General features: G+C 48.5%; 1 protein-coding gene and 1 long non-coding RNA gene across 4 annotated transcripts in view; one reads left to right on the top strand and one right to left on the bottom strand.

Annotated features, from left to right (window-relative positions):
* sema3a (semaphorin 3A) overlaps positions 1-23,713 on the bottom strand; it is a 126,425-nt gene that overhangs the window by 41,114 nt on the left and 61,598 nt on the right. For all 3 annotated transcript variants that reach the window (XM_033040218.1, XM_033040219.1, XM_033040220.1), the window contains exons 4-5: positions 19,509-19,571; positions 6,591-6,710 (exon numbers count right to left, since the gene is read on the bottom strand). In XM_033040218.1, the coding sequence (XP_032896109.1) occupies positions 6,591-6,710; positions 19,509-19,571 (183 nt within the window). The remainder of the gene's footprint in view (positions 1-6,590; positions 6,711-19,508; positions 19,572-23,713) is intronic.
* On the top strand, positions 278-21,954 carry LOC116985411. Its single transcript, XR_004415257.1, has 4 exons — positions 278-578; positions 7,039-7,045; positions 11,895-11,905; positions 21,945-21,954. It is a non-coding gene; the product is annotated as an uncharacterized LOC116985411 (long non-coding RNA).

Raw genomic sequence — 23,713 nt, 5'->3', positions numbered from 1 at the left:
CCACTCCTCCAAATATAGTCCTACCTCTCCAGCACTTCACCATTCCCATTAAAGGGCGCTCTTTTAGAAAGGAGGTGAGGAGGAACCTCTTTAGTCAGAGGGTGGTGAAACTGTGAGATCTAAGTCAGTGGATGTTTTTAAGGCAGAGATAGACAAATGCTTGGTTAGAATGGGTGTCAGGGGTTATGGGGAGAAGGCAGGAGAATGGGGTTAGGAGGGAGAGGTAGATCAGCCATGATTGAATGGTGGAGTGGACTCGATGGGCTGAATGGCCTCATTCTACTATAACTTGTGAACGTCCACCCAAATGGCAATCACCAGATACGTAAATGGGTTGGAAACCTCCCGGTTTGGTCAACTTTCAAACATGGCCTTTATTGTGAAGGATTTGGAAAGCAAGAATACAACGCTGGTTGCAGTTGTACACGGCTTTGGAAAATCCTTACTTCATAAGTTCATAGGAGCGGAATTAGGCCATTCAGCCCATCAAGTCTACTCTGCCATTCAATCATGGCTGATCTATCTCTCCCTCCTAACCCCATTCTCCTGCCTTCAACTCATAATCCCCGACACCCCTTGTTCGTTTGAGTTCAGTTTATTGTCACGTGTACCGAGGTACAGTGAAAAGCTTTTGTTGCGTGCTAACTAGTCAGCGGAAAGACAATACATGATTACAATCGAGCCGTCCACAGTGTACAGATACAGGATAAAGGGAATAACGTTTAGTGCAAGGTAAAGTCAAAGATAGTCCGAGGGTCACCAATGAGGTAGATAGTAGTTCAGGACCGCTCTCTGGTTGTGGTAGGATGGTTCAGTTACCTGATAACAGCTGGGAAGAAACTGTCCCTGAATCTGGAGGTGTGCATTTTCACACTTCTGTACCTCTTGCCCGATGGGAGAGGGGAGAAGAGGGAGTGACCGGGGTGAGACTGGTCCTTGATGATGCTGCTGGCCTTGCCGAGGCAGCGTGAGGTGTAGATGGAGTCAATGGAAGGGAGGTTGGTTTGTGTGATGGTCTGGGCTGCTCTGCACGAACCAGGGCTGCTAAAGTACCGTCCACCAATGAGGTCCTAGCTGAGGCATGGCCACACAGCACAAGGAAACGTTCACCAAAGAATCTCCGAATCCTTTTGCTTTGCTCCAGTGAAAAAAATTAGAGGGCAGCACGGTGGTGCAGCGGGTAGAGCTGCTGCCTCACAGCGCCAGAGACCCGGGTTCCATCCTGACTACGGGTGCTGTCTGTACGGAGTTTGTACGTTCTCCCCGTGACCTGCGTGGGTTTTCTCCGGATGCTCCGGTTTCCTCCCACACTCCAAAGACGTGCAGGTTTGTAGGTTAATTGGCTTCTGTATAAATATAAACAGTCCTTAGTGTGTACGGGGTGATCATTGGTTGGCATTAACTCAGTGGGCTGAATGATGTTGGGTACTGATTGGGGACGATCAGCCATGATCACAATGAATGGCGGGGCTGGCTCGAAGGGCCGAATGGCCTCCTCCTGCACCTATTTTCTATCTATGTATCCAGAAGAGTTAGATTTAGCTCCTCGGGCTAACGGAACCTGAGGGATATGGGGAGAAAGCAGGAACGGGGTACTGATTTTAGATGATCAGCCATGATCATAGTGAAGGGCGGTGCTGGCTCGAAGGGCCGAATGGCCTACGCCTGCACCTATTGTCGATGTTTCTATGTCTGTTTCTGCTCTGTTTCTCTAAACTAAACATAGAACTAATGTGAACGGGAGATGAATGGTCAGCGTGGACTCGGTGGGCTGAAGGCTCTGTTTCCGCGCTGTATCTCTAATGTCTACAAGTTTAAATCAATCCTGAATCACAGGAATGATGAAGAACTTGAAGTCTAAAATTGTTACGCCTCATCCCTTCTTGATCAATGTGTGTAATTAAACCAATAACTGCCTAACAAGCCATTCTACCCTCCATAAGGCCAATTCATAATGATATAAAAATGATCAGAAATCAATTGGAAATTATGAATTATTTAACAGAGCATTAGTGCAGCGTTGCAAGTCAATAGTTCCCCTAGGAACGGAGTCGTTCATAATGGAATGAGTGCTCTCACCGCACAGCCCCCGCGAACCAGCACTCTCCACAGAGTTATCTTTAGCAGATGGTGATGGCTGTAGTCATGACCTCCACTTGCCTGGGTCAACATTAAACAACCACCATCTCTGCATTAGACGCAGTGTGATTGAGAGGGGCTGTTCAACTTGATCATTTAACTAGTTGACTGGAGTAAGAACCGTTCTGGTTTCCTTCAGAAGCAGCTCCCTGCTAAACATCTGGAGAAGTGTTTGTGCGAACATCTGGTGCAGAACTAGCGAGCGACAACAAACACATACAAGGTTCAAAGAGAAGGGGAAATCACGGGAAACCGATCACAGATTACAGTGATGCTGGGAGCGCGAGGCCATTCGGCCCACGGGATCCATGCTATACCAAACCCCCTCATAAAGTCAATCAGCACAGAAACAGGCCCTTCGGCCCAACTTGCCCACACTGGCCAATATGTCCCATCTACACTAGTCCCATCTGCCTGTGTTTGGTCCATATCCCTCCAAACCTGTCCTATCCATGTACCTGTCCAAGTGTCTTTTAAGTCTTGTTGTTGCACCTGCCTGAATCACACAAGAGGTTGCCCTTTAGGTTGCTGTTAAACCTTTGGGCCGAGCATGTGTGTGTGTGTGTGAGCGGAGAGGCTGGGACTCAGGGTTCACAGCTGATCGGAGGGGTAGTAACAGGAGGCAAGAAAGTATGGCAGAGTAAACTTGATGGGCCGAATGGCAGAGTAGACTTGATGGGCCGAATGCCTTAATTCGGCTCATAGAAGTAAAATTAAAAAAAATAATAACGTTTGCGTTTGTACCAGTTCCCTTCATAAAATTGGGACAGTTATCTTCTGTTTTCAAATCATGAACAGCTTTCTACATTCCTCTATCATTGCATTTTTTTACTTTCAGTGAGAACTTGGATAATGTCATAGAGTGATACAGCACGGAAACAGGCCCTTCGGCCCAACTCGCCCATGCCGACCAACACGCCCCATCTGCACTAGTCCCACCTGCCCGCGTTTGGCCCATATCCCTCTAAACCTGTCCTATCCATGTACCTGCCAAGTGTATTATGATAGGCTGTTAATTTGTTTCTTTGGAGCGTAGGAGGCTGAGGGATGACCTTATTGAGGTGTACAAGATCATGAGGGTCATGGATTGAGTGAACGCTCACAACTGATCTCCCAAGACATGGCAGCCGTGACCAACAATGCAGTTGGAGTTTGAAGCCATAACGTTTTGGCCAAGACATCCCCACATAGATGACCAGCTGGTGAAAGCTATCTAAAGGTAACTAATACATTTAATTTAGTTTAGTGTAGAGATATAGTGCGGAAACAGGCCCTTCGGCCCAGCGAATCTGCGCCGACCAGCGATCCCCGCACACTAACACTATCCTACACATACTAGTTTAGTACAACTAGCCAATTAACCTACAAACCTGCACGTCTTTGCAGTGTGGGAGGACACCCAAGATCAGAGAAAACCCACGCAGGTCACAGGGAGAACGTGCAAACTCCGTACAGACAGCACCCGTAGTCGGGATGGAACCCAGGATCAAAATGTTGGGAAGAACCCACAGGTCCTGATCTCTGCACAGATATCTTCATTCCAACAGATCTTATAGTATTCTGATCATGATGAGCTATTGTTTAACTTCCAAAATAACTTCAAATGGCAGTCGAAATGTGCAACTCATAGACCGCAAGAAATCGCAGAGAGTTGTGGACGCAGCCCAGACCATCACACAAACCAACCTCCCTTCCATTGACTCCATCTACACCTCACGCTGCCTCGGCAAGGCCAGCAGCATCATCAAGGACCAGTCTCACTCCCTCTTCTCCCCTCTCCCATCGGGCAAGAGGTACAGAAGTGTGCAAACGCACACCTCCAGATTCAGGGACAGTTTCTTCCCAGCTGTTATCAGGCAACTGAACCATCCTACCACAACCAGAGAGTGGTCCTGAACTACTATCTACCTCATTGGTGACCCTCGGACTATCCTTGATCGGACTTTACCTTGCACTAAACGTTATTCCTTTATCCTGTATCTGAACACTGTGGACGGCTCGATTGTAATCATATATTGTCTTTCCACTGACTGGTTAGCACGCAACAAAAGCTTTTCACTGTACCTCGGTACACGTGACAATAAACTACACTAAAATGTAAATACAATTCTAAAGTTGCATCTACATTAAGAGACATTTACTGGCATCAGCCAGAGTCAGCGGAGACGGTAAAGATGTCTCTTCTAGGAACCATGTCTCTATTATGAAGCTAACAAACTGCTGTGTTTCTGGAGTGCTGGTAATTACTAGGCAGAGGGTTGCAGTTTCCGTCAGTGATGTGCGTGTGGCTGTAATTTATCAAGCGGTCTGTGTGAGACAGGAGTGGGCATGTGCAATAGATCAGTTGTTAACATAAGCCCAGCACGGTGGTGCAGCGGGTAGAGCTGCTGCCTCACCGCGCCAGAGGCCCGGGTTCCATCCCGACCGCGGGTGCTGTCTGTACGGAGTTTGCACGTTCTCCCCGTGACCTGCGTGGGTTTTCTCCGGGTGCTCCGGTTTCCTCCCACACTCCAAAGACGTGCAGGTTTGTGGGTTAATTGGCTTCAGTAAAATTGTAAATTGTCCCTAGTGTGTGTAGGATAGTGTTAGTGTGCGGGGATCGCTGGTCGGCGCGGACTCGATGGGCCGAAGGGCCTGTTTCCACGCAGTATCTCTAAACTAAACTAGACTAAAGAAATATATTTAGTGTGTAACCTTCCCTCCTGAGTTCAATGTTAGGGGGACAACTCTGTGGAACTGCCCCTCACCTCCCACAAGATCCCAGCTCATTCTCAACTCCACTATTTACCTGGAGTCTGAAGCAAGGTCCTGACCCGAAACGTCATCTGTCTATTCCCTCCACAGATGCTGTCTGACCCGTTGAGTTCCTCCAGCACTTTGTGTTTTGTTCAGGATTCTAGCACCTTCAGTTCCTTGTGTCTCTGTTTTGAGGTTCACAGAGACTTCAGACTTTAGAGATAGAGCGCAGAAACAGGCCCTTCGGCCCACCGGGTCCGTGCCGACCAGCGATCCCCGCACACTAACACTATCCTACACACACTAGGGACAATTTACAAGTTTGACAGACCCAATTAACCTACAAACCTGCACGTCTTTGGAGTGTGGGAGGAAACCGGAGCACCCGGAGAAAACCCACGCAGGTCACGGGGAGAACGTGCAAACTCCGTACAGACAGCACCCGTAGTCGGGATGTAACCCGGGTCTCTGTCGCTGTGAGGCAGCAGCTCTACCCGCTGCGCCACCGTGCCTCAGTAGTCAATAATTTAATTTGTGGCTCCAAGGTGTAATCTCACATTTGCAGAGCGCTGGGGGGACTGTGAGTGAGCAGAATACCGATGACCAGCTTTGCCAGATTTTAATATTGAGGAGGTGTCTGTGAACAAGGGGGTATCTCTGGGGAGGGAGAGCATGGGCAGATGAATCTGTCTGACACAGCATCATCTCAGCGGCTGTTGACATGAAACATGTCCCTCCATGACATGCATCACACGTCTGCAAGGCCACGGCTGTCTGGGTGACGGGATCGTCTCGTCTGAGCATCGTCTTGCTCCACCATCTTTCAACCGCTCCTGATAAATGTGGAAACAAATCTCTGTCTCAGGGAGCCACACTCATTGCTTTGTTCTACACCGGTTACCCAGACCCTGTATCTGTACTAAACGCTACCTTACACTAAACATTAATCACGTTGTTTCCCTTATCCTGTGTGGTGAATCAGGGAGCAGCAGCTCGTGATGGAGGAGGGGGAGAGGAGGGGGAGAGGAGGGGGAGAGGGGGGAGAGGAGGGGAGGAGGGGGAGAGGAGGGGGAGAGGGGGGTGAGAGGGGGGGAGAGGGGGGTGAGAGGACGCAGGGAGTGGAGAGGAGGGGGAGAGGGGGAAGAGGAGGGGGAGAGGCGATGGAGAGGAGGGGAGAGGGGGGCATATGAGGGGGAGAGGGGGTGAGGAGGGGGAGAGGGGGGAAGAGGAGGGGGAGAGGAGGTGGAGAGGGGGGTGAGAAGGTGGAGAGGGGGGTGAGAGGGGGAGAGGGGGGAGATGAGGGGGAGAGGAATGGGAGAGGGGGGGAGAGAAGGGGGAGAGAAGGGGGAGAGGGGGGAGAGAGGGGGGAGAGAAGGTCGGAGAGGAGGTGGAGAGGGGGGAGAGAGGGGGGAGACGAGGGGGATAGAGGGGGAAGAGGAGGGGGAGAGAAGGTGGAGAGGAGGGGGAGAGGGGGGAGATGAGGGGGAGAAGGGGGAGACGAGGGGGAGAGGGGGGAAAGAGGGGAGAGAAGGTGGAGAGGAGGGGGAGAGGGGGGAGATGAGGGGGAGGGGGAGGAAGAGGAGGGGGCGAGGGGGAGGAGAGGAGGTGGAGGAGGGGAAGAGGAGGGGGAGAGGGAGTGAGAGGAGGGGGAGAGGGGGGAGACAAGGGGGATGAGGGAGGGAGAGAGGGATGAGTGGGAGGGGGAGATGTCTTACCTCAGTGGGATGGCCAATGTGGACATAGGCACAGATGGGGTGGTAGGCTCCTGTCCCACATGCGTACAGATGCGTCTGGTTAAAGTGTTCCAGCACTCTGATAAAGTTTGCACATTCTTTCTGCGTGAGAGATAAAGAGAGAGAGATTCAGTCGGCACTCCGAGCTTCAGGCTGGCCATTCCTGATCCCAGGAACGAGTGGGTTAACATATGTGAGCGTTTGTCAGCACTGGGCCTGTGCTCGCTGGAGTTTAGAAGGATGAGGGGGTCCCTCATTGAAACTTACCGAATAGTGAAAGGCCTGGATAGATTGGATGTGGAGAGGATGTTTCCACTAGTGGGAGAGTCTAGGACCAGAGGGCACAGCCTCAGAATTAAAGTACATACCTTTAGGAAGGTCATAAGGTCATAAGGGATAGAAGCAAAATTAGGCTATTCGGCCCATCAAGTTACTCAGTCATTCAATCATGGCTGATCCACCTCTCCTAACCCCATTCTCCTGCCTTCTCAACGTAACCTCCGATGGGCCGAATGGCCTAATTCTGCTCCTATCACTCATGAACTTAGTTTAAATTATTGTGGACAACGCTGCCTGTTTGTGCAGCCGATGTCCCAGGTGAAGATGGCAGCTCCTGAACATGGAACATGGAACAGGCCCTTCGGCCCACAATGTCAGTGCTGCACAAGATGCCACGACCAACTCCCCTCTGCCTGCATGTGATCCGTATCCCTCCATTCCCTGCATATCCACATGCCTGTCTAAAAGCCTCTTAAACACCACTATCGTATCTGCCTCCACCCCCACCCCTGGCAGCGCTTTCCAGGCACCCACCACCCTCTGTGTAAAAAATCCTGCCCCACACATCTCCTTTATACTTTGCCCCTCTCACCTTAAAGCTGCGCCCTCTAGTGCTGGACATCTCCACCCTGGGTAAATGGTGCGGACCATCGACACCATGTGCCTCTCATCATTAGATAAACTTCCGTCAGGTCAACCCACAACCGCCAGCATTGTAGAGAAAACAAACCAAATCTGTCCAACCTTTCCTGGTCCGTAATACCCTCTAATCCAGGCAAACCTTCTCTGCACCGTCTCCAAAGCCTCCACATCCACCCTGTAATGGGGGCGACCAGAACTGCACGCAAAACTACACATGCAACTGAACAAAAGCCCCGTAAAGCTGTATCGTGACTTCCTGACTCTGGTACTCAATGTACCCAACGTACCATGGAGAAGGTTCCTGACCTGAAACGTCATCTATCCATGTTCTCCACAGATGCTGCCTGACCCGCTGAGTTACTCCAGCACTCTGTGAAACGTCACCTATCCATGTTCTCCACAGATGCTGCCTGACCCGCTGAGTTACTCCAGCACTCTGTGAAACGTCACCTATCCATGTTCTCCACAGATGCTGCCTGACCCGCTGAGTTACTCCAGCACTCTGTGAAACGTCACCTATCCATGTTCCCCACAGATGCTGCCTGACCCGCTGAGTTACTCCAGCACTGGGGTGGGAGATTGCAACCTTCACGTGGTCCGCCCTGTTTCGACGAATGCAATCAACCCGGCATGCACAATCAATTAAGATCAAATAAAACATGTTTTCCTACAACTTTAGGCTGTGCACGCCATACGCAAGAAGAAGAAGAAGACTCCAGCACTCTGTGTAACGTCACCCATTCCTTCCCTCCAGAGATGATGCCTGCCCAGCTGAGTTACTCCAGCACTTTGTGTCTATCTTCGGTTTAAACCAGCATCTGCAGTTCCTTCCTACATGTTCTCTCACAGCATCGATGGGGTAGCAGGAGGGTGAAACACCGGCAGATTGGTGGACAACATCCTGCGAGTCACGGCGCCAAGCGGAGGAGGGCTCTCCCTGAGCCGGCTGTCCACCCCTTCTCCAGAGTTACGTCCGTGTGCGGGTGGTTTTAGAGAGGGACTACACGCTGTTGACAGGGGGGATTTCATGGACCGCTGGACACCGCGGGGGGTGGAATATATATATATATATATATATATATATATATATAAATATATATTTATTTTTTTTACAATACAATACAATTCAATTTATTGTCATTTGGACCCCTTGAGGTCCAAACGAAATGCCGTTTCTGCAGCCATACATTACAAACAAATAGACCCAAGACACAATATAATTTACATAAACATCCATCACATCGCTGTGATGGAAGGCCAAAAAAACTTATCTCTCCACTGCACTCTCCCCCCCGATGTCAGAGTCAAAGTCAAAGCCCCCGGCGGGCGATGGCGATTGTCCCGTGGCCATTAAAGCCACGTCGGGTGATGCAAGGTCGCACACCGGGTTCTTGGTGTTAGAGCCCCCGGCGTGCGCTCGCAAACTCCCGCGGCCATTCCAAGCCGCGCGGGGCGGTGCTGTAAAGCCCCGCTCCAGGAGCTCTTCAACCCCGCAACTCGGGCGGGAGAAGTCGCCGTTGCGGGAGCCCCGAAAAGCGGACTCCCTCCAGGGACCCGCGGGCTCCCGGTGCCGCCGTCCGCCAGACCCGCAGTTGCAGCCGCCGAATCTCCAGAGGTCGGGCCGCAGCAGCGTCCACCACAGCTCCACCCGCTCTGGACTCGGCCAGCTCCGCGACGGTGAGGTGAGTAGTCGGCACCAGAGCCCCCGGTCTTCCTGTTGGAGGCCGCTCCTCGTTGCAGCCCCAACGACAACGGAGACCCGACAAAGAAAAGATCGGGTCTCCCGTGCAGGGAGAGATTTAAAAGTTACCCCCAACCCCCCCACACCACCCCCACCCCCCCACACACATACCCCAACAAAAATAACAAAAACTACATAAAAACATAGACATAAAATAATAAAAAACGCAGACGGACTGCAGAGGCCGCTGCAGACGAGAGTCGCGCCGCCCACCGTGATATCCTTAATAAGGATGGGGAAATAGTTATTTAATATTCAGTATATAGGAATATTTGTTTTGCTTGTATTATGGTGGTGGATTCATTGATATTGTGTTGTATATCATTGATGACATTTATTTGAGATTGAACGAAGGAGCGTTGCAGGTCTAGCTGGCGATGACCCTAACGGAGATGAGAGGACATCCTGTGATGAGTTTTACTGATGAGTTTCCAATGCGTCAGCACCTTGAGGGACGAAGGCAAGCAGTGTCACACCAGGCATGCATACCAAATCTCTGTCATTCCAAGAGTGCAATCTTTAACAGGCATGGAATGCTTATTTATACCAATTAACCTCCCGAGCACCTTGACAAACTGCAATTAACCCCATGAGCACCGTGACGGGAACGATACACTGGACCCTGGAGGTTCAACTACAGACTCTGGGCAGCACGGTGGCACAGCGGGTAGAGCTGCTGCCTCACAACGCCAGAGACCTGGGTTCCATCCCGACTACGGGTGCTGTCTGTATGGAGTTTGCATGTTCTCCCCGTGACCACGTGGGTTTTCTCCGGGTGCTCCGGTTTCCTCCCACACATCAAAGATGTAGGTTAATTGGCTTCTGAAAATTGTAAATTGTCCCTAGTGTGTAGGATGGTGTAAGTGCGCCGCGATGGCTGGTCAGCACGGACTCGGTGGGCCGAAGGGCCTGTTTCTGTGCAGCATGTCTAAAACTGGTGCAGCTTGGTTTGAGATTGAACCACTGACAGTGACTTGTATTAATACAGTCATAGTCATTGAGTATATACAGCGTGGAAACAGGCCCTTCAGCCCAACTCATTCATGCCGACCAACATGTCCCATCTACACTAGTCCCACCTGCCCATATCCATCTAAACATATCCATCTACCTGTCCAAGTGTCTTGTAAATGTTGTTATTGTACCGATACCTATTGCACTTTTAAATATTGTCTTGAACTAGACTGTTTCAATGTTCAGGGATCGCTGGTCAGCGTGGACTCAGTCGGATAAGGGGCATGTTTCTGCGCTGTATCTCTAAACTAAACTAAAACAGGTTCCTCTTTAACGATTCCACTCTCACCTTAAATCTGTGCTCTCTATTTCTTGATTCCCCTGCCCCATGTGTGTTCACCCTAATAAGGTGAGAGGGTTGAGAATTATCTCCTCTGGCAGCTCGTTCCATACACCCACCACCCTTTGTGTGAAAAAGATACCCTTCAGATTCCTATTACATTTTTCCCCCTTCACCTCAAACGCATGTCCTCTGGTCCTCGATTCCCCTACTCTGGGCAAGAGACTGTGTGCATCTACCCGATCTATTCCTCTCATGATTTTGTACACCTCTATAAGATCACCCCTCATCCTCCTGCGCTCCAGGGAGTAGAGTCCCAGCCTGCTCAACCTCTCCCTGTAGCTCGAGTCCTGGCAACATCCTCGTTAACCTTCCCTGTCTAGTTCACCAACATTGTGACATAAGGCAGTAGCAAACTCCTGTGTGTGAGCAAGAGGTTTTGATTTGCTGCAGAGACCAAACATTTCCTCCAACACTTCATAAAACGTCAAGAACGTTTTCTTAATGATAATTGGAATGCAATAACTTGGAAGAGATTTGTGTTAATCATGAGTAGTATTGACAGCCCACACCGACTGTCCTATGAGGTAACGCACAAGCTAATCCCCAAGCAAACTTCAATATCTCCAACACTGATTAAACAGTGTGCTACAAGCATTTTCTGGCTCGTTACAAAAACATGAACACATCTGTGTCAACATGTTGTAGGCAGGAACAAAGTGGAAGAGAATAAAACAACCTGGATCAGCAGCATTGAGCTAGATTCAACCATTCATTGCCTTTGTCGGCAAACCCAGTTACATTCTGTTTTGGAATTAAATCATTCTTCACCTTGCACTAAACGTTATTCCCTTTATCCTGTATCTGTACACTGTGGACGGCTCGATTGTAATCATGTATTGTCTTTCCGCTGACTGGTTAGCACGCAACAAAAGCTTTTCACTGTACCTCGGTACACGTGACAATAAGCTAAACTGAACCAAAGTATTGAAGTGGAATTGTGCAGAATCATAGAATCATACAGCATGGAAACAGGCCCTTCAGCCCAACTTGCCCACACCGGCCAACATGTCCCATCTACACCAGTCCCACTTGCCTGCGTTTGGCCCGTATCCCTCCAAACCTGTTCTATCCATGTACCTGTCTAAATGTTTCTTAAACGTTTCTTAAACGTTGGGATAGTCCCAGCCTCAACTACCTCCTCTGGCAGCTCGTTCCATACACCTACCACCCTCTGTGTGAAAAGGTTACCCCTCAGATTCCTATTAAATCTTTCCCCAACACCTTAAACCTATGTCCTCTGGTCCTTCATTCCCCTACTCTGGGCAAGAGACTCTGTGCGTCTACCCGCATTTGGAAAAGAGAATCCAAACATTAGTTTGTTGAAGTAAACTCCACTGAAACTGATTGTTAGAACAAGACATCTCAACAAATTCTTTAAGAAGGAACTGCAGATGCTGGAAAATCGAAGGTACACAAAAAAGCTGGAGAAACTCAGCGGGTGCAGCAGCATCTATGGAGCGAAGGAAAAAGGACAAATCTCTACAAATTCATTGGCTTGTTTATGTACTAACAGCCAGAAGATCGATCAGAATGTTATGAGCAGATTGGATAACGATGTGGTCTATGTGAAGGGTCCAGGTCAGTTGTTTGTGCCGTGGGTGGACGTGTGGTCATCTGCACGTACTCCACTCAGTCGCGATGCATCACAGCACGGCTTGACAACAACTCCATCCAAGATCGCAAAAAATAGCAGAGACTTGTGGACGCAGCCTAGACCATCACACAAACCAACCTCCCTTCCACTGACTCCATCTACACCTCACGCTGCCTCGGCAAGGCCAGCAGCATCATCAAGGACCAGTCTCACCCCGGTCACTCCCTCTTCTCCCCTCTCCCATTGGGCAAGAGGTACAGAAGTGTGAAAAGGAACGCACACCTCCAGATTCAGGGACAGTTTCTTCTCAGCTGTTAACAGGCAACTGAACCATCCTACCACAACTAGAGAGCGGTCCTGAACTACTATCTACCTCATTGGTGACCCTCGGACTATCTTTAATCGGACTTTACTGGCTTTACCTTGCACTAAACGTTATTCCCTTTATCCTGTATCTGTACACTGTGGACGGCTCGATTGTAATCCTGGTGACCCTGTGGTCCAAGTTGATCTCACCTCTTGACCACTCCCAGTGGTCAGCCATGGACCTCCCTCCGGCCACTCCCCTGTCCACTGACAGCCTGCACTGTAATCGCCTCCAATCATGTCCTCCATCTCCATGTGACCTTGGTCCTCTGGTCCCTCAGGCTTCTCCAGTTTCAACCCCTCATTATCGAGGGTGTTCTGTTGGTCTGAGGCATCAGCTCTTTCCCTCTCCACAGTTGCTACCTGACCAGCTGGGAATTTCCAACAAGTTCTTCCTCAGTTTCCATCTTGTTCACACTGTCATCACCGGCCAAGTGTCGGGATTAGATCGGTTGAAAGATGCAGCACGGAAACAGGCCCTTCAGTGGATGTGGAGAGGAAGTTTCCACTAGTGTGAGATTGTAGGATTAGAGGCCACAACCTCAGCATTAAAGGACATTCTTTCAGGAAGGAAATGAAGAAGAATTTATTTCGTCAGAGCAATCTGTGAGACCGAGCTTGGCCTTTGACTTGGTCTCCACAGCCGTCTGTGGCAATGGAAAGAGGTCCTTCTGCAGTTGTACAGGGCCCTAGTGAGACCACACCTGGAGCATTGTGTGCAGTTTTTGGTCCCCTAATTTGAGGAAGGGCATTCTTGCTATAGAGGGAGTGCAGCGTAGGTTTACCAGGTTAATTCCCGGGATGGTGGGACTGTCATATGTTGATAGAATGGAGCAGCTGGGCTTGTACACTATCGAGTTTAGAAGGATGAGAGGGCATCTCATTGAAACATATAAGATTATTAAGGGATTGGACACTCTAGAGGCAGGAAACATGTTCCCGATGTTGGGGGAGTCCAGAACCAGGGGCCACAGTTTAAGAATAAGGGGTAAGCCATTTAGAACAGAGATGAGGAAACACTTTTTCTCACAGAGAGTTGTGAGTCTGTGGAATTCACTGCTTCAGAGGCCGGTTCTCTGGATACTTTCAAGAGAGAGATAGACAGGGCTCTTAAAGATAATGGAGTCAGGGGATATGGGGAGAAGGCAGGAATGGGGTACTGATTGGGGATGATCAGCCATGATCACATTGAATGGCCGTGCTGGCTCGAAGGGCCGAATGGCCTACTCCTGCACCTATTGTCTATAGTCCACAGATTCACCACCATCTGACTTAAGAAATTCCTCCTCATCTTTCTAAAATAACATCCTTACCCAAGGCATCAGGAGGTACTGTTGGATAATCCCCCTGCTTTACCTCCTGCAACCACTCATTGGGCAGCAGCAATTTGCCGTTTATTGACTTTGTTTAACATTTTAAAGCTATTAAACATCAAACAAAGGGGGAAAAAAAGTTGATTTTTTTCCAACAATTATATCCTTCTTTTGCTTCTGAATTTCTCCAAAGATTTCCAGCTGCATATTTCATCTCTGGAATAGGAATTAATAAAATGTTTCTTAGTCTGGGCCACAGATGTGTGCGGCTTTGGACTGGGAAGAGACAGAGGTTCGTAAGCAATTATATAACGCACTGATGCCTGAGGAAGGCTGTAATTAAATATCTTCTTCTTCATCAGCTGTTCCCGTGGCATCTGTCAGTCATGGGTTATCGGGGAAATTAGTCCTTGCCACATGAGATGACTGACATGATTTGAGCTGGAGTTTCATTCAAAATTCCACCAAGTTCAAAGAATCTCACCCCAGCCACTCCCTCTTCTTCCCTCTCCCATCGGGCAAGAGGTACAGAAATGTGAAAATGCACACCTCCAGATTCAGGGACAGCTTCTTCCCGGCTTTTATCAGGCAACTGAACCATCCTACCACAACCAGAGAGCGGTCCTGAACTATTATCTACCTCATTGGTGACCCTCGGACTATCCTTGATCGGACTTTACTGGCTTTACCTTGCACTAAACGTTATTCCCTTTATCCTGTATCTGTACACTGTGGACGGCTCGATTGTAATCATGTATTGTCTTTCCGCTGACTGGTTAGCACGCAACAAAAGCTTTTCACTGTACCTCGGTACACGTGACAATAAACTAGACTCAACTAAAGTATTGAAGTGGAATTGTGCATAGAGTCATGGAATCATACAGTGTGGAAACAGGCCCTTCGGCCCTACTTGCCCACACCGACCACCATGTCTCATCTACACTATCCCTACCTGCCTGTGTTTGGTCCATATCCCTCTAAACCTCTCCTATCCATGTACCTGTCTAACAATCTAAATATTTCGATGGTCCCTGACTCAACTACCTCCTCTGGCAGCTCGTTCCAGACACCCATGGTGTGGGCAAGTTGGGCTGAAGGGCCTGTTTCCACACTGTGATAAACGAGTGAATGGTATTGAATGTCTTTGGAGCCACAGTGGTGCTGGAAGTGTGTGCGGGGTGATTCTGTAGCTCGACCCGCTGTGTGTGTGGGCATCGTATTCCTGCAGACATCGCAATCAGAGCCAAGAGTTTATCCAAGTTCCTTATCCAGCTGATCCTGCATCATGTGACCTCATCTCCTTACCAGGGCACTGAACCTGCCGAACAATGGCCTGGTTGTCTGAAACTCAGTTATGTTCATCTCGTTGTCAATGACAAAGCCTTTCTTGGCTGACGGCCGGAGTTATTTCATGAGTTTAATTGAACTGAAGCTAAAACTCTGATTATTACCAACCACTTTCTGTTATTTGCACTATCAGTTTATTTATTCATGTGTGTATATATTTATATCATGGTATATGGACACATTTATCTGTTTTGTAGTAAATGCCTACTATTTTCTGTGTGCTTAAGCAAAGCAAGAATTTCATTGTCCTATACAGGGACACATGACAATAAACTCACTTGAACTTGAACTTGAACTTGACAAGAAAAAGTGTTTTGACCCGAAACATCGCCCATTCCTTCTCTCCAGAGATGCTGCCTGTCCCGCTGAGTTACTCCAGCGTTTTGTGTCTACCTTGGATTTACACCAGCATCTGCAGCTTCTTCCCACACAAGCGGTCCTGAACTACTATCTACCTCATTGGAGACCCTCGGACTATCCTTGATCGGACTGTACTGGCTTTACCTTGCACTAAACGTTATTCCCTTTATCCTGTATCTGTACACTGTGGACGGCTCGATTGTAATCATGTATTGTCTTTCCGCTGACTGGTTAGCACGCAACAAAAGCTTTTCACTGTACCTCGGTACACGTGACACATAAACTGAACAAAATGAAGCTAGCGGGGTCTATATTCCCTCTGTGACACAACCAAAACTTTCCACAATGCACGACCCCTGTTCTGGGGGAGTTCACCATTTGATTGGAGAACATTGGCACAGCTCATCTGGAGAAACAGGAGCCTCCCACACAATGATTGGATAGCAGACGGATGGAAGTGGGACAGACAGTCGGTACTCAGCGGTAACTTAATGGGTCGAACGGCAGGACTCGTACATGAATGGTTTTGGGAATCAGATTAAATCTGTCCAATCTGGTGATCTGTTGTAAAAATGTCACAGGCTTAGGAAGCCCAGAGTTTACACGAGTCCAAATCACAGAGTCGTAGGACATGGAAATAGGACCTTCAGGAGTTCCTGGAGATCAGGAGATCTCAGGAGGTCCAAGGATCTCCTGAAGAGATCAGGACGTCTCAGGTGGCTCTGGAGGTCAGGAGGTCCTCAGGAGATCAGTAGGTCTCAGGGTCTCCTTAGGAGACTTGTGCGGTCAATCGAGGAACTTGACGATATCCTGAAGGTTAGACGCAAGTGCTTCTGACTTTGCATTCCAACACCAAACTCAATGCAGTGTCCATGAGGAGCATTGGGCATGGGGAGTGTGGGTCATGTTGAGAGTGATCATGAGGAGTATTGGGCATGGGGAGTGTTGGTCATGTTGAGAGTGACCATGAGGACCAGTAGCCATGGGGAGTGTTGGTCATGTTGAGAGTGACCATGAGGAGCATTGGGCATGAGGAGTGTTGGTCATGTTGAGAGTGACCATGAGGACCAGTAGCCATGGGGAGTGTTGGTCATGTTGAGAGTGACCATGAGGAGCATTGGGCATGAGGAGTGTTGATCGTGTTGAGCCCATGTTCTCCCCTCCCTCCAGACAACAAACAGTAAACACAAACCCAGGACTGTGTTCACTGACCCTGGGAGAGAAGGTGTGTGTGGGAAAAACCTTAAGGGCCTGTCCCACTTGGCAATTTCTTCGGAGACTGCCGGCGTCATTGACTGAAGTATCAGGGTGGCCGAAAGATTTAGAACATTTCAAAATCTAGCTGAGACAAAAAAAACGCGCGTCAATACGTCATCACGCCGCATCAAACCGCATCACGCCGCGTCACGCCGTATTATGCCGCGACTATTTCAGTGACCTGATACTTCAGTCGCTCAAACAATCGGCAAGTGGGACAAAGTGGCCCTTTGGTTTCTCTTGCTTTATTTCAGCTGGTTTATTTGTCAATTGTTCGTCACGGCACAGAAACAGGCCCTTCGGCCCATCGTATCCATGCTGCATTCTGTCCCTGTTCAGGCCCTAGTCCTCAGGGACCTGGGCAAGCAAGATCTGTCCTTGCATCTCACCAAACCTGTGGCGCTCGGACCCCATGGTATACAGTGGTGCAGCGGGTAGAGCTGCTGCCTCACAGCGCCAGGGACCCAGGTTCCATCCTGACTACGGGCGCTGTCTGTACGGAGTTTGTACGTTCTCCCCGTGACCTGCGTGGGTTTTCTCCGGGTGCTCCGGTTACCTCTCACACTCCAAAGACGTGCAGGTTTGTAGGTTAATTGGCTTCAGTAAAAATTGTAAATTGTCCCTAGTGTGTGTAGGGTAGTGTTAGTGTGCGGGGTGATTGCTGGTCGGCACGGACTCGATGGGCTGAAGGGCCTGTTTCTGCGTTGTATCTTTAAACTAAACTAAACTAAAACATGTAATGTGTAGGAAGGGACTGCAGATGCTGGTTTAAACTGAAGATTGGCACAAACAGGAACATTTTGGCACAAGGTTTGGATAGACACAAAGGAATGGGCGATGCTTCAGGTCGAGACCCTCCAAGTTCAGACCGAGAGTCAGGGGAAAGGGAAACGAGATATAGGGAGATACAGAACAAATGAATGAAAGATATGCAAAAAAAGTAACAAGGAGACTGTGGGCTGTGGGCCGCGGTGAAACCGAGTTACACACAACGAGATGTAATTCCTTCCTTTCATCGAGTTTAAATGTAATAATGAGCTCACATTATCATTTATTATATTTCATCAACATTTAATGATTCACGGCCCTCGGGCAAACAATGCTAGACTTTGCAACAGTTATCCGTGCACCTGATATATTTACCGGCTAATATTCAGACACTAATGCTGAGGAAAAGAAGTATGTCATTGTAATTTGGGAGATAACAAGGTGTAAAATGAGAAGCCACAGTCAGTGTGAGCGGGTCACCAGCACAGAGAGGCTTGTATGTTTCCCACTAGGATTTCAGAGAAATCAGATCTGAATATTTGAAGTTTGCCACAACTGTTAAACATGGGAACTATTACTAAAGGCTTAGACACAAAGTGCTGGAGTAACTCAGCGGGTCAGGCAGCATCTGTGGAGAACATGGATAGGTGACGTTTCACAGAGTGCTGGAGTAACTCAATGGGTCAGGCAGCATCTGTGGAGAACATGGATAGGTGACACCTATCTACACCTCATGCTGCCTCGGCAAGGTCAGCAGCATAATCAAGGACCAGTCTCACCCCGGTCACTCCCTCTTCTCCCCTCTCCCATCGGGCAAGAGGTACAGAAGTGTGAAAACGCACACCTCCAGATTCAGGGACAGTTTCTTCCCGGCTGTTATCAGGCAACTGAACCATCCTACCACAACCAGAGAGCGGTCCTGAACTACTATCTACCTCATTGGTGACCCTCGGACTATCTTGAATCAGACTTTACCTTGCACTAAACGTTATTCCCTTTATCCTGTATCTGTACACTGTGGACAGCTTGACTGTAATCATGTATTGTCTTTCCGCTGACTGGTTAGCGCGCAACAAAAGCTTTTCACTGTACCTCGGTACACGGGACAATAAACTGACCTGAACTGAAGTACCATTAAACCATTGGCCTGTGACAATAATGTTAGTTACGTTTGGCCTGTGACAATAATGTTAGTTAAGTTTCAATGTTTCCCCTCGTCCTTCTAAACTCCAGCGAGTACAGGCCCAGTGCCGACAAACGCTCATCATATGTTAACTTACTCATTCCTGGATCATTCTAATAAACTTCCAGAGCCAGCACATGCTTCCTCAGATACGGGGCCAAAATTGTTCACAATGCTCTAATCGGCCTGACCAACACCTTATAGAGCCTCAGCATTACATCCCTGTTTTTTTATACAAGCCCTCTTGAAATAAATGCTAGCATTGCGTTCGCCTTCCTCCGATTTCTGAATTCTCTCGCCATTTAGAAAAGATTCTCCACAGATGCTGCCTGACCCACGGAGTTACTCCGTCACTTTGTGTCTTATGTAGTGTAGAGCAGTTGCTACAAGGTGACTCCACACCTGTGCACACCTGTGCACACCTGAGCCGTCTGCTCCAGGTGTATCCTTCATCCACATGTAAACGGCAACTACAGAAAACGATGCAACACGAAATACCGCAGGTGATGGAAATCTGAGTGAAAACAGGATCTAGTGGAATTGCTCAGCGGGTCAGGCAGCATCTGTGGGGAGAGAGACAGGGCCAATGGTCATGCGATCCTGGCGACTGAGATTTCCTGCTGTCCCCCACTGCTCTATCACCTCACTAGACACAGACAGAGAACATGTGATGCAGGAGAACACAATCCTTACCGTGACATCTTTCCCGGCCCACTTGCACTCGTCTCTCCGTGCTGGGTTGGGAGGCCACACAATCTGCAAGATCAAAGAGCACACGGGACCATTAACTCCCTTCCATACGGGACTATATGATACAATAGAACTTCATCCATCCCAGGAGGGAATGATCTGCCCACGGTCATAAAACACAAGATACATGAATTTAAAGTGACGAGTGGAAAGATTGGGGGGGAGGGGGTGCGGGGAATTTGAGTCAGTCTACCCCACGACGTTGATGATAAATGCTTCTTAAAATAACTTTAATTGCTGTCAAACTTGACTCCAAATCATTAGTTTGACTGTTATCACTTTGGAAAACTTGACAAACAAATAAAAAGTTTGCATTTTTAATGTGGAAATCGCTATTTGCATCTTTCACGCCAACTGCTGAAATTACTCATGAACCAGCCATGCTTTAATCATTTACCGCCAATCACCAAAGGCCTGGATAGAGTGGAGAGGATGTTTCCACTAGTGGGAGAGTCTAGGACCAGAGGTCACAGCCTCAGAATTAAAGGACGTTCCTTTAGGAAGGAGATGAGGAGGAATCTCTTTAGCCAGAGGGTGGTGAATCTGTGGGATTCATTGCCACAGACGGCTGTGGAGGCCACAAGTCAGTGGATATTTTTAAGGCAGAGATAGATAGATTCTTGATTTGTACGGGTGTCAGAGGTTATGGGGAGAAGGCAGGAGAATGGGGTTAGGAGGGAGAGATAGATCAGCCATGATTGAACGCTGGAGTAGACTTGATGGGCCGAATGGCCTAATTCTGCTGCTAACACTTATGAACTCTGAATGACTCGGTGGGCCGAATGGCCCGTGTTCGCGCTGTATCTCTAAGCTAAACTAAATTACACTAAACTAACCTAAATGCACTGGTAATTGAAGGCAAGCATACAGTACGCCTTCTCTGCCACGCTGTCTAATGTTGCAAATTACACAGAGCGGTTTGTTAATCCTTAAATTGGAAATCCAAATCCTACACTGTCATAATTGCCTCATTTATCTCAAATGGAATTTGTTCATGCTCATTCACTGAGTTGCCGTGTAGATAATAGAAACATCGACAACAGGTGCAGGAGTTGGCCAGTCTGCTCTTCCAGCCAGCCCGCCATTCAATATGATCATGGCTGTTCATCTAAAATCAGTACCCCGTTCCTGCTTTCTCCCCATGTCCCTTGATTCCCCAAGAGCTAAATCTAACTCTCTCTTGAAAACATCCAGTGAATCGGCCTCTACTGCTTTCTGGGATAGAAAATTCCACAGATTCACAACTCTCTGGGTGAAAACGATTTTCCTCATCTCAGTACCAAATAGCCGACCCCTTATTCTTAAACTGTGATCCCTGGTTCTGGACTCCCCCAACATCGGGAATATTTTTCCTACATCTAGCCTGTCCAATCCCTTAATAATTTTATATGTTTCCATAAGATTCCCTCTCATCCTGAATTCCAGTGAATACAAGCCCAGTCGACCCATTATTTTATTGTATATCAGTCCTGCCATCCCGGGTATTAACCTGGTGAACCTACACTGCATTCCCGCAATAGCAAGACTCTGCAAGGCTCATTGACATTCAGAACGCATCAGATAGAGAGCTGTGATGTTTATTTAGATGCGGCTGCAGCCAGCAGGGTTTATCTTTCTATTTGGTTCATCATTTGATCACCTGTCTGGTCAGAGCACGCTCTGCTTCTAGTGAAAGGACATTGGTTTCAGCGTTTAAACATCTGAAACGCCACAGAGGCTGACTGACCTAATGTGTTCAACTAAGAAACGTCTCTCTCGAGAGTAAATATTACCCCAAAATCTCACCAGCTCTCTGAATGGGTGTCGAACAGCACGCGCGCACACAAACACTCACACAGTCACGCACACACACACACGCACTAACACACACACACACTCTTACACACACACTAACTCACACACACAATAACTCGCACACACTCACACTTATACACACTAACACATGCACACACTCTCACACTTACACACACTAACACATACACACAATAACTCACACACACTCACACACACTAACACATACACACACTAACACATACACACACTAACTCACACACACAGACACATACACACACTAACTCACGCACACACACAGACACACACGCGTGTTGGTGGAGGGGAAGGCAGCTGTTCTGAACCCTATCCGCGGGCTGTTACTGGATCTCAATCACTCACCCATTGGCGGTGGGAATTATACATTCCTGGCCACTGGACCACATCAAAATAAACATTGCAGTTATCTATCTGAAGCTTCTGTCAACGAGCCTTGCAGATTATCTACAGGGCAACTCGATGAATGAGTGTAAACAAATTCCATTTGAGATACAGTGAATGAGGCAATTACGACAGTGTAGGATTTGGAATTCCAATTTAAGGATTCAGAAACTCCGCCGTCATTTCCAACACAAGTAGACAGAGCGGGAAAGAAGATCAGTATCTTGCAGACAGACTCAGAGTGCTGGAGTAACTCAGCGGGTCAGGCAGCATCTGTGGGGAGATGGAATGGGTGACGTTTCGTGTTGAGACTTTTCTTCAGGTATCTTGCCTTCATCGGTCGTGTCGGGGCGTTGAGTCCAAGAGTCAGGAAGTCACGATGCAGGTTTATAGGACGTTGGTCGAGCCACAATTGGAGCGTTTCGTGCAGTTCTGGTCGCCCCCATTACAGGGGGGATGAGGGGGCTTTGGAGACGGTGCAGAGGAGGTTGACCGGAACGACGCCGGGATTAGAGGGGATTAGCTACAGGGGGAGGCTGGCATTATTGTTTTCCCTGTTGCATTGGAGTCAGATAGGAGGTCCATAGATAGGGTAGACACTCAGAACCTTTTTCCCAGAATAGAAATGTCAAATGTCATAGATTTAAAATCAGAGGGAGTAAGTTTAAAATGACGTATTTTACACAGAGGGTGGTGGGTGCCTGGAACGTGCTGCCAGGGGTGGTGGTGGAGTGGTGTTTAAGTGGCAGATGGCTTCCAATCAGCGAACGTGATGTTTTAAAATGATTCATGCCATGCTGGGATTAGATTAGCTGAAAGCTACACCTTCCTTCAAGAATGTAGCCTTTATTTATGGTAAATTGCCAATATTATCCCGCTGCACAAGAAGGGAGCAAAGCAGAACTGTGGGAACTATTGGGCGGTTTCTCTGACTGCGGTGGCTGGTAAGATTTTAGAGGCCATTATAAAGGATAAGGTTACAAAAGTCAGCATGGCTTTGTGAAGGGGAGGTCTGGCTTCACATTTTTGCTGGAAGTCTTTGAAGAAGTAAATAGCAGGACAGACAAAGAAGAGTCAGTAGATGTTGTTTACTTAGACTTTCAGAAAGCCTTTCATAATGTGCCACAGGTGAGGCTGCTAAGAAAGATGAGAGCTCACGGTATGAAAGAGCCGATACTAGTGTGGACAGCAGGTTGGTCCGATGGCAGAAGACAGTGAATGGCAATAAAGGGGTTTTATTTGATCAGTGCGGGTGCCAGATGTTATGGGGAGAAGGCAGGAGAATGGAGCTAGGAGGGAGAGATAGATCAGCCATGATTGAATGGTGTAGTAGACATGATGGGCCGAATGGCCTCATTCCACTCCTGTCACTTATGACCTTATGAGAATGTACCCATCGACATGGAATACAGTTGTGACCTTTAAAACAGCTACACAATCAAAGATGAACAAGTGACTGTTGAGAATGTGAAGGTCACCGTTTGCTCGACATGTTGTGTAATTATTGGATTCATTTTCCAAGTTCACACACGCCCCTCACAACCCGCACCTGGACGTCACGTGGTGCAGCGGGTAGAGCTGCTGCCTCACAGCGCCAGAGACCCGGGTTCCATCCTGACTACGGGTGCTGTCTGTACGGAGTTTGTACGTTCTCCCCGTGACCACGTGGGTTTTCTCCGGGTGCTCCGGTTTCCTCCCACACTCCAGAGACGGGCGGGTTTTAAGTGAATTGGCTTCGGTATAATGGTAAATTGCCTCCAGTGTGTGTAGGATAGTGTTAGTGTACGGGGAGATCCCTGGGCTGTACAGACTCAGTGGGCCGAAGGGCCTGTTTTTCTAAAGTCTAAACCCGCAGTCTGTGATTTTCAACGGGCTGCCAGGGGTGGGGGTGGAGGCAGATACGATAGTAGTGTTTCAGAGGCTTTTAGACCGGGACG

The sequence above is a fragment of the Amblyraja radiata genome, chromosome 21, assembly GCF_010909765.2.
Source record: "Amblyraja radiata isolate CabotCenter1 chromosome 21, sAmbRad1.1.pri, whole genome shotgun sequence".
Lineage (NCBI taxonomy): Eukaryota > Metazoa > Chordata > Chondrichthyes > Rajiformes > Rajidae > Amblyraja > Amblyraja radiata.
Note: the sequence above shows the minus strand (reverse complement) of the source record. Positions and strands in the feature narration are given on the sequence as shown.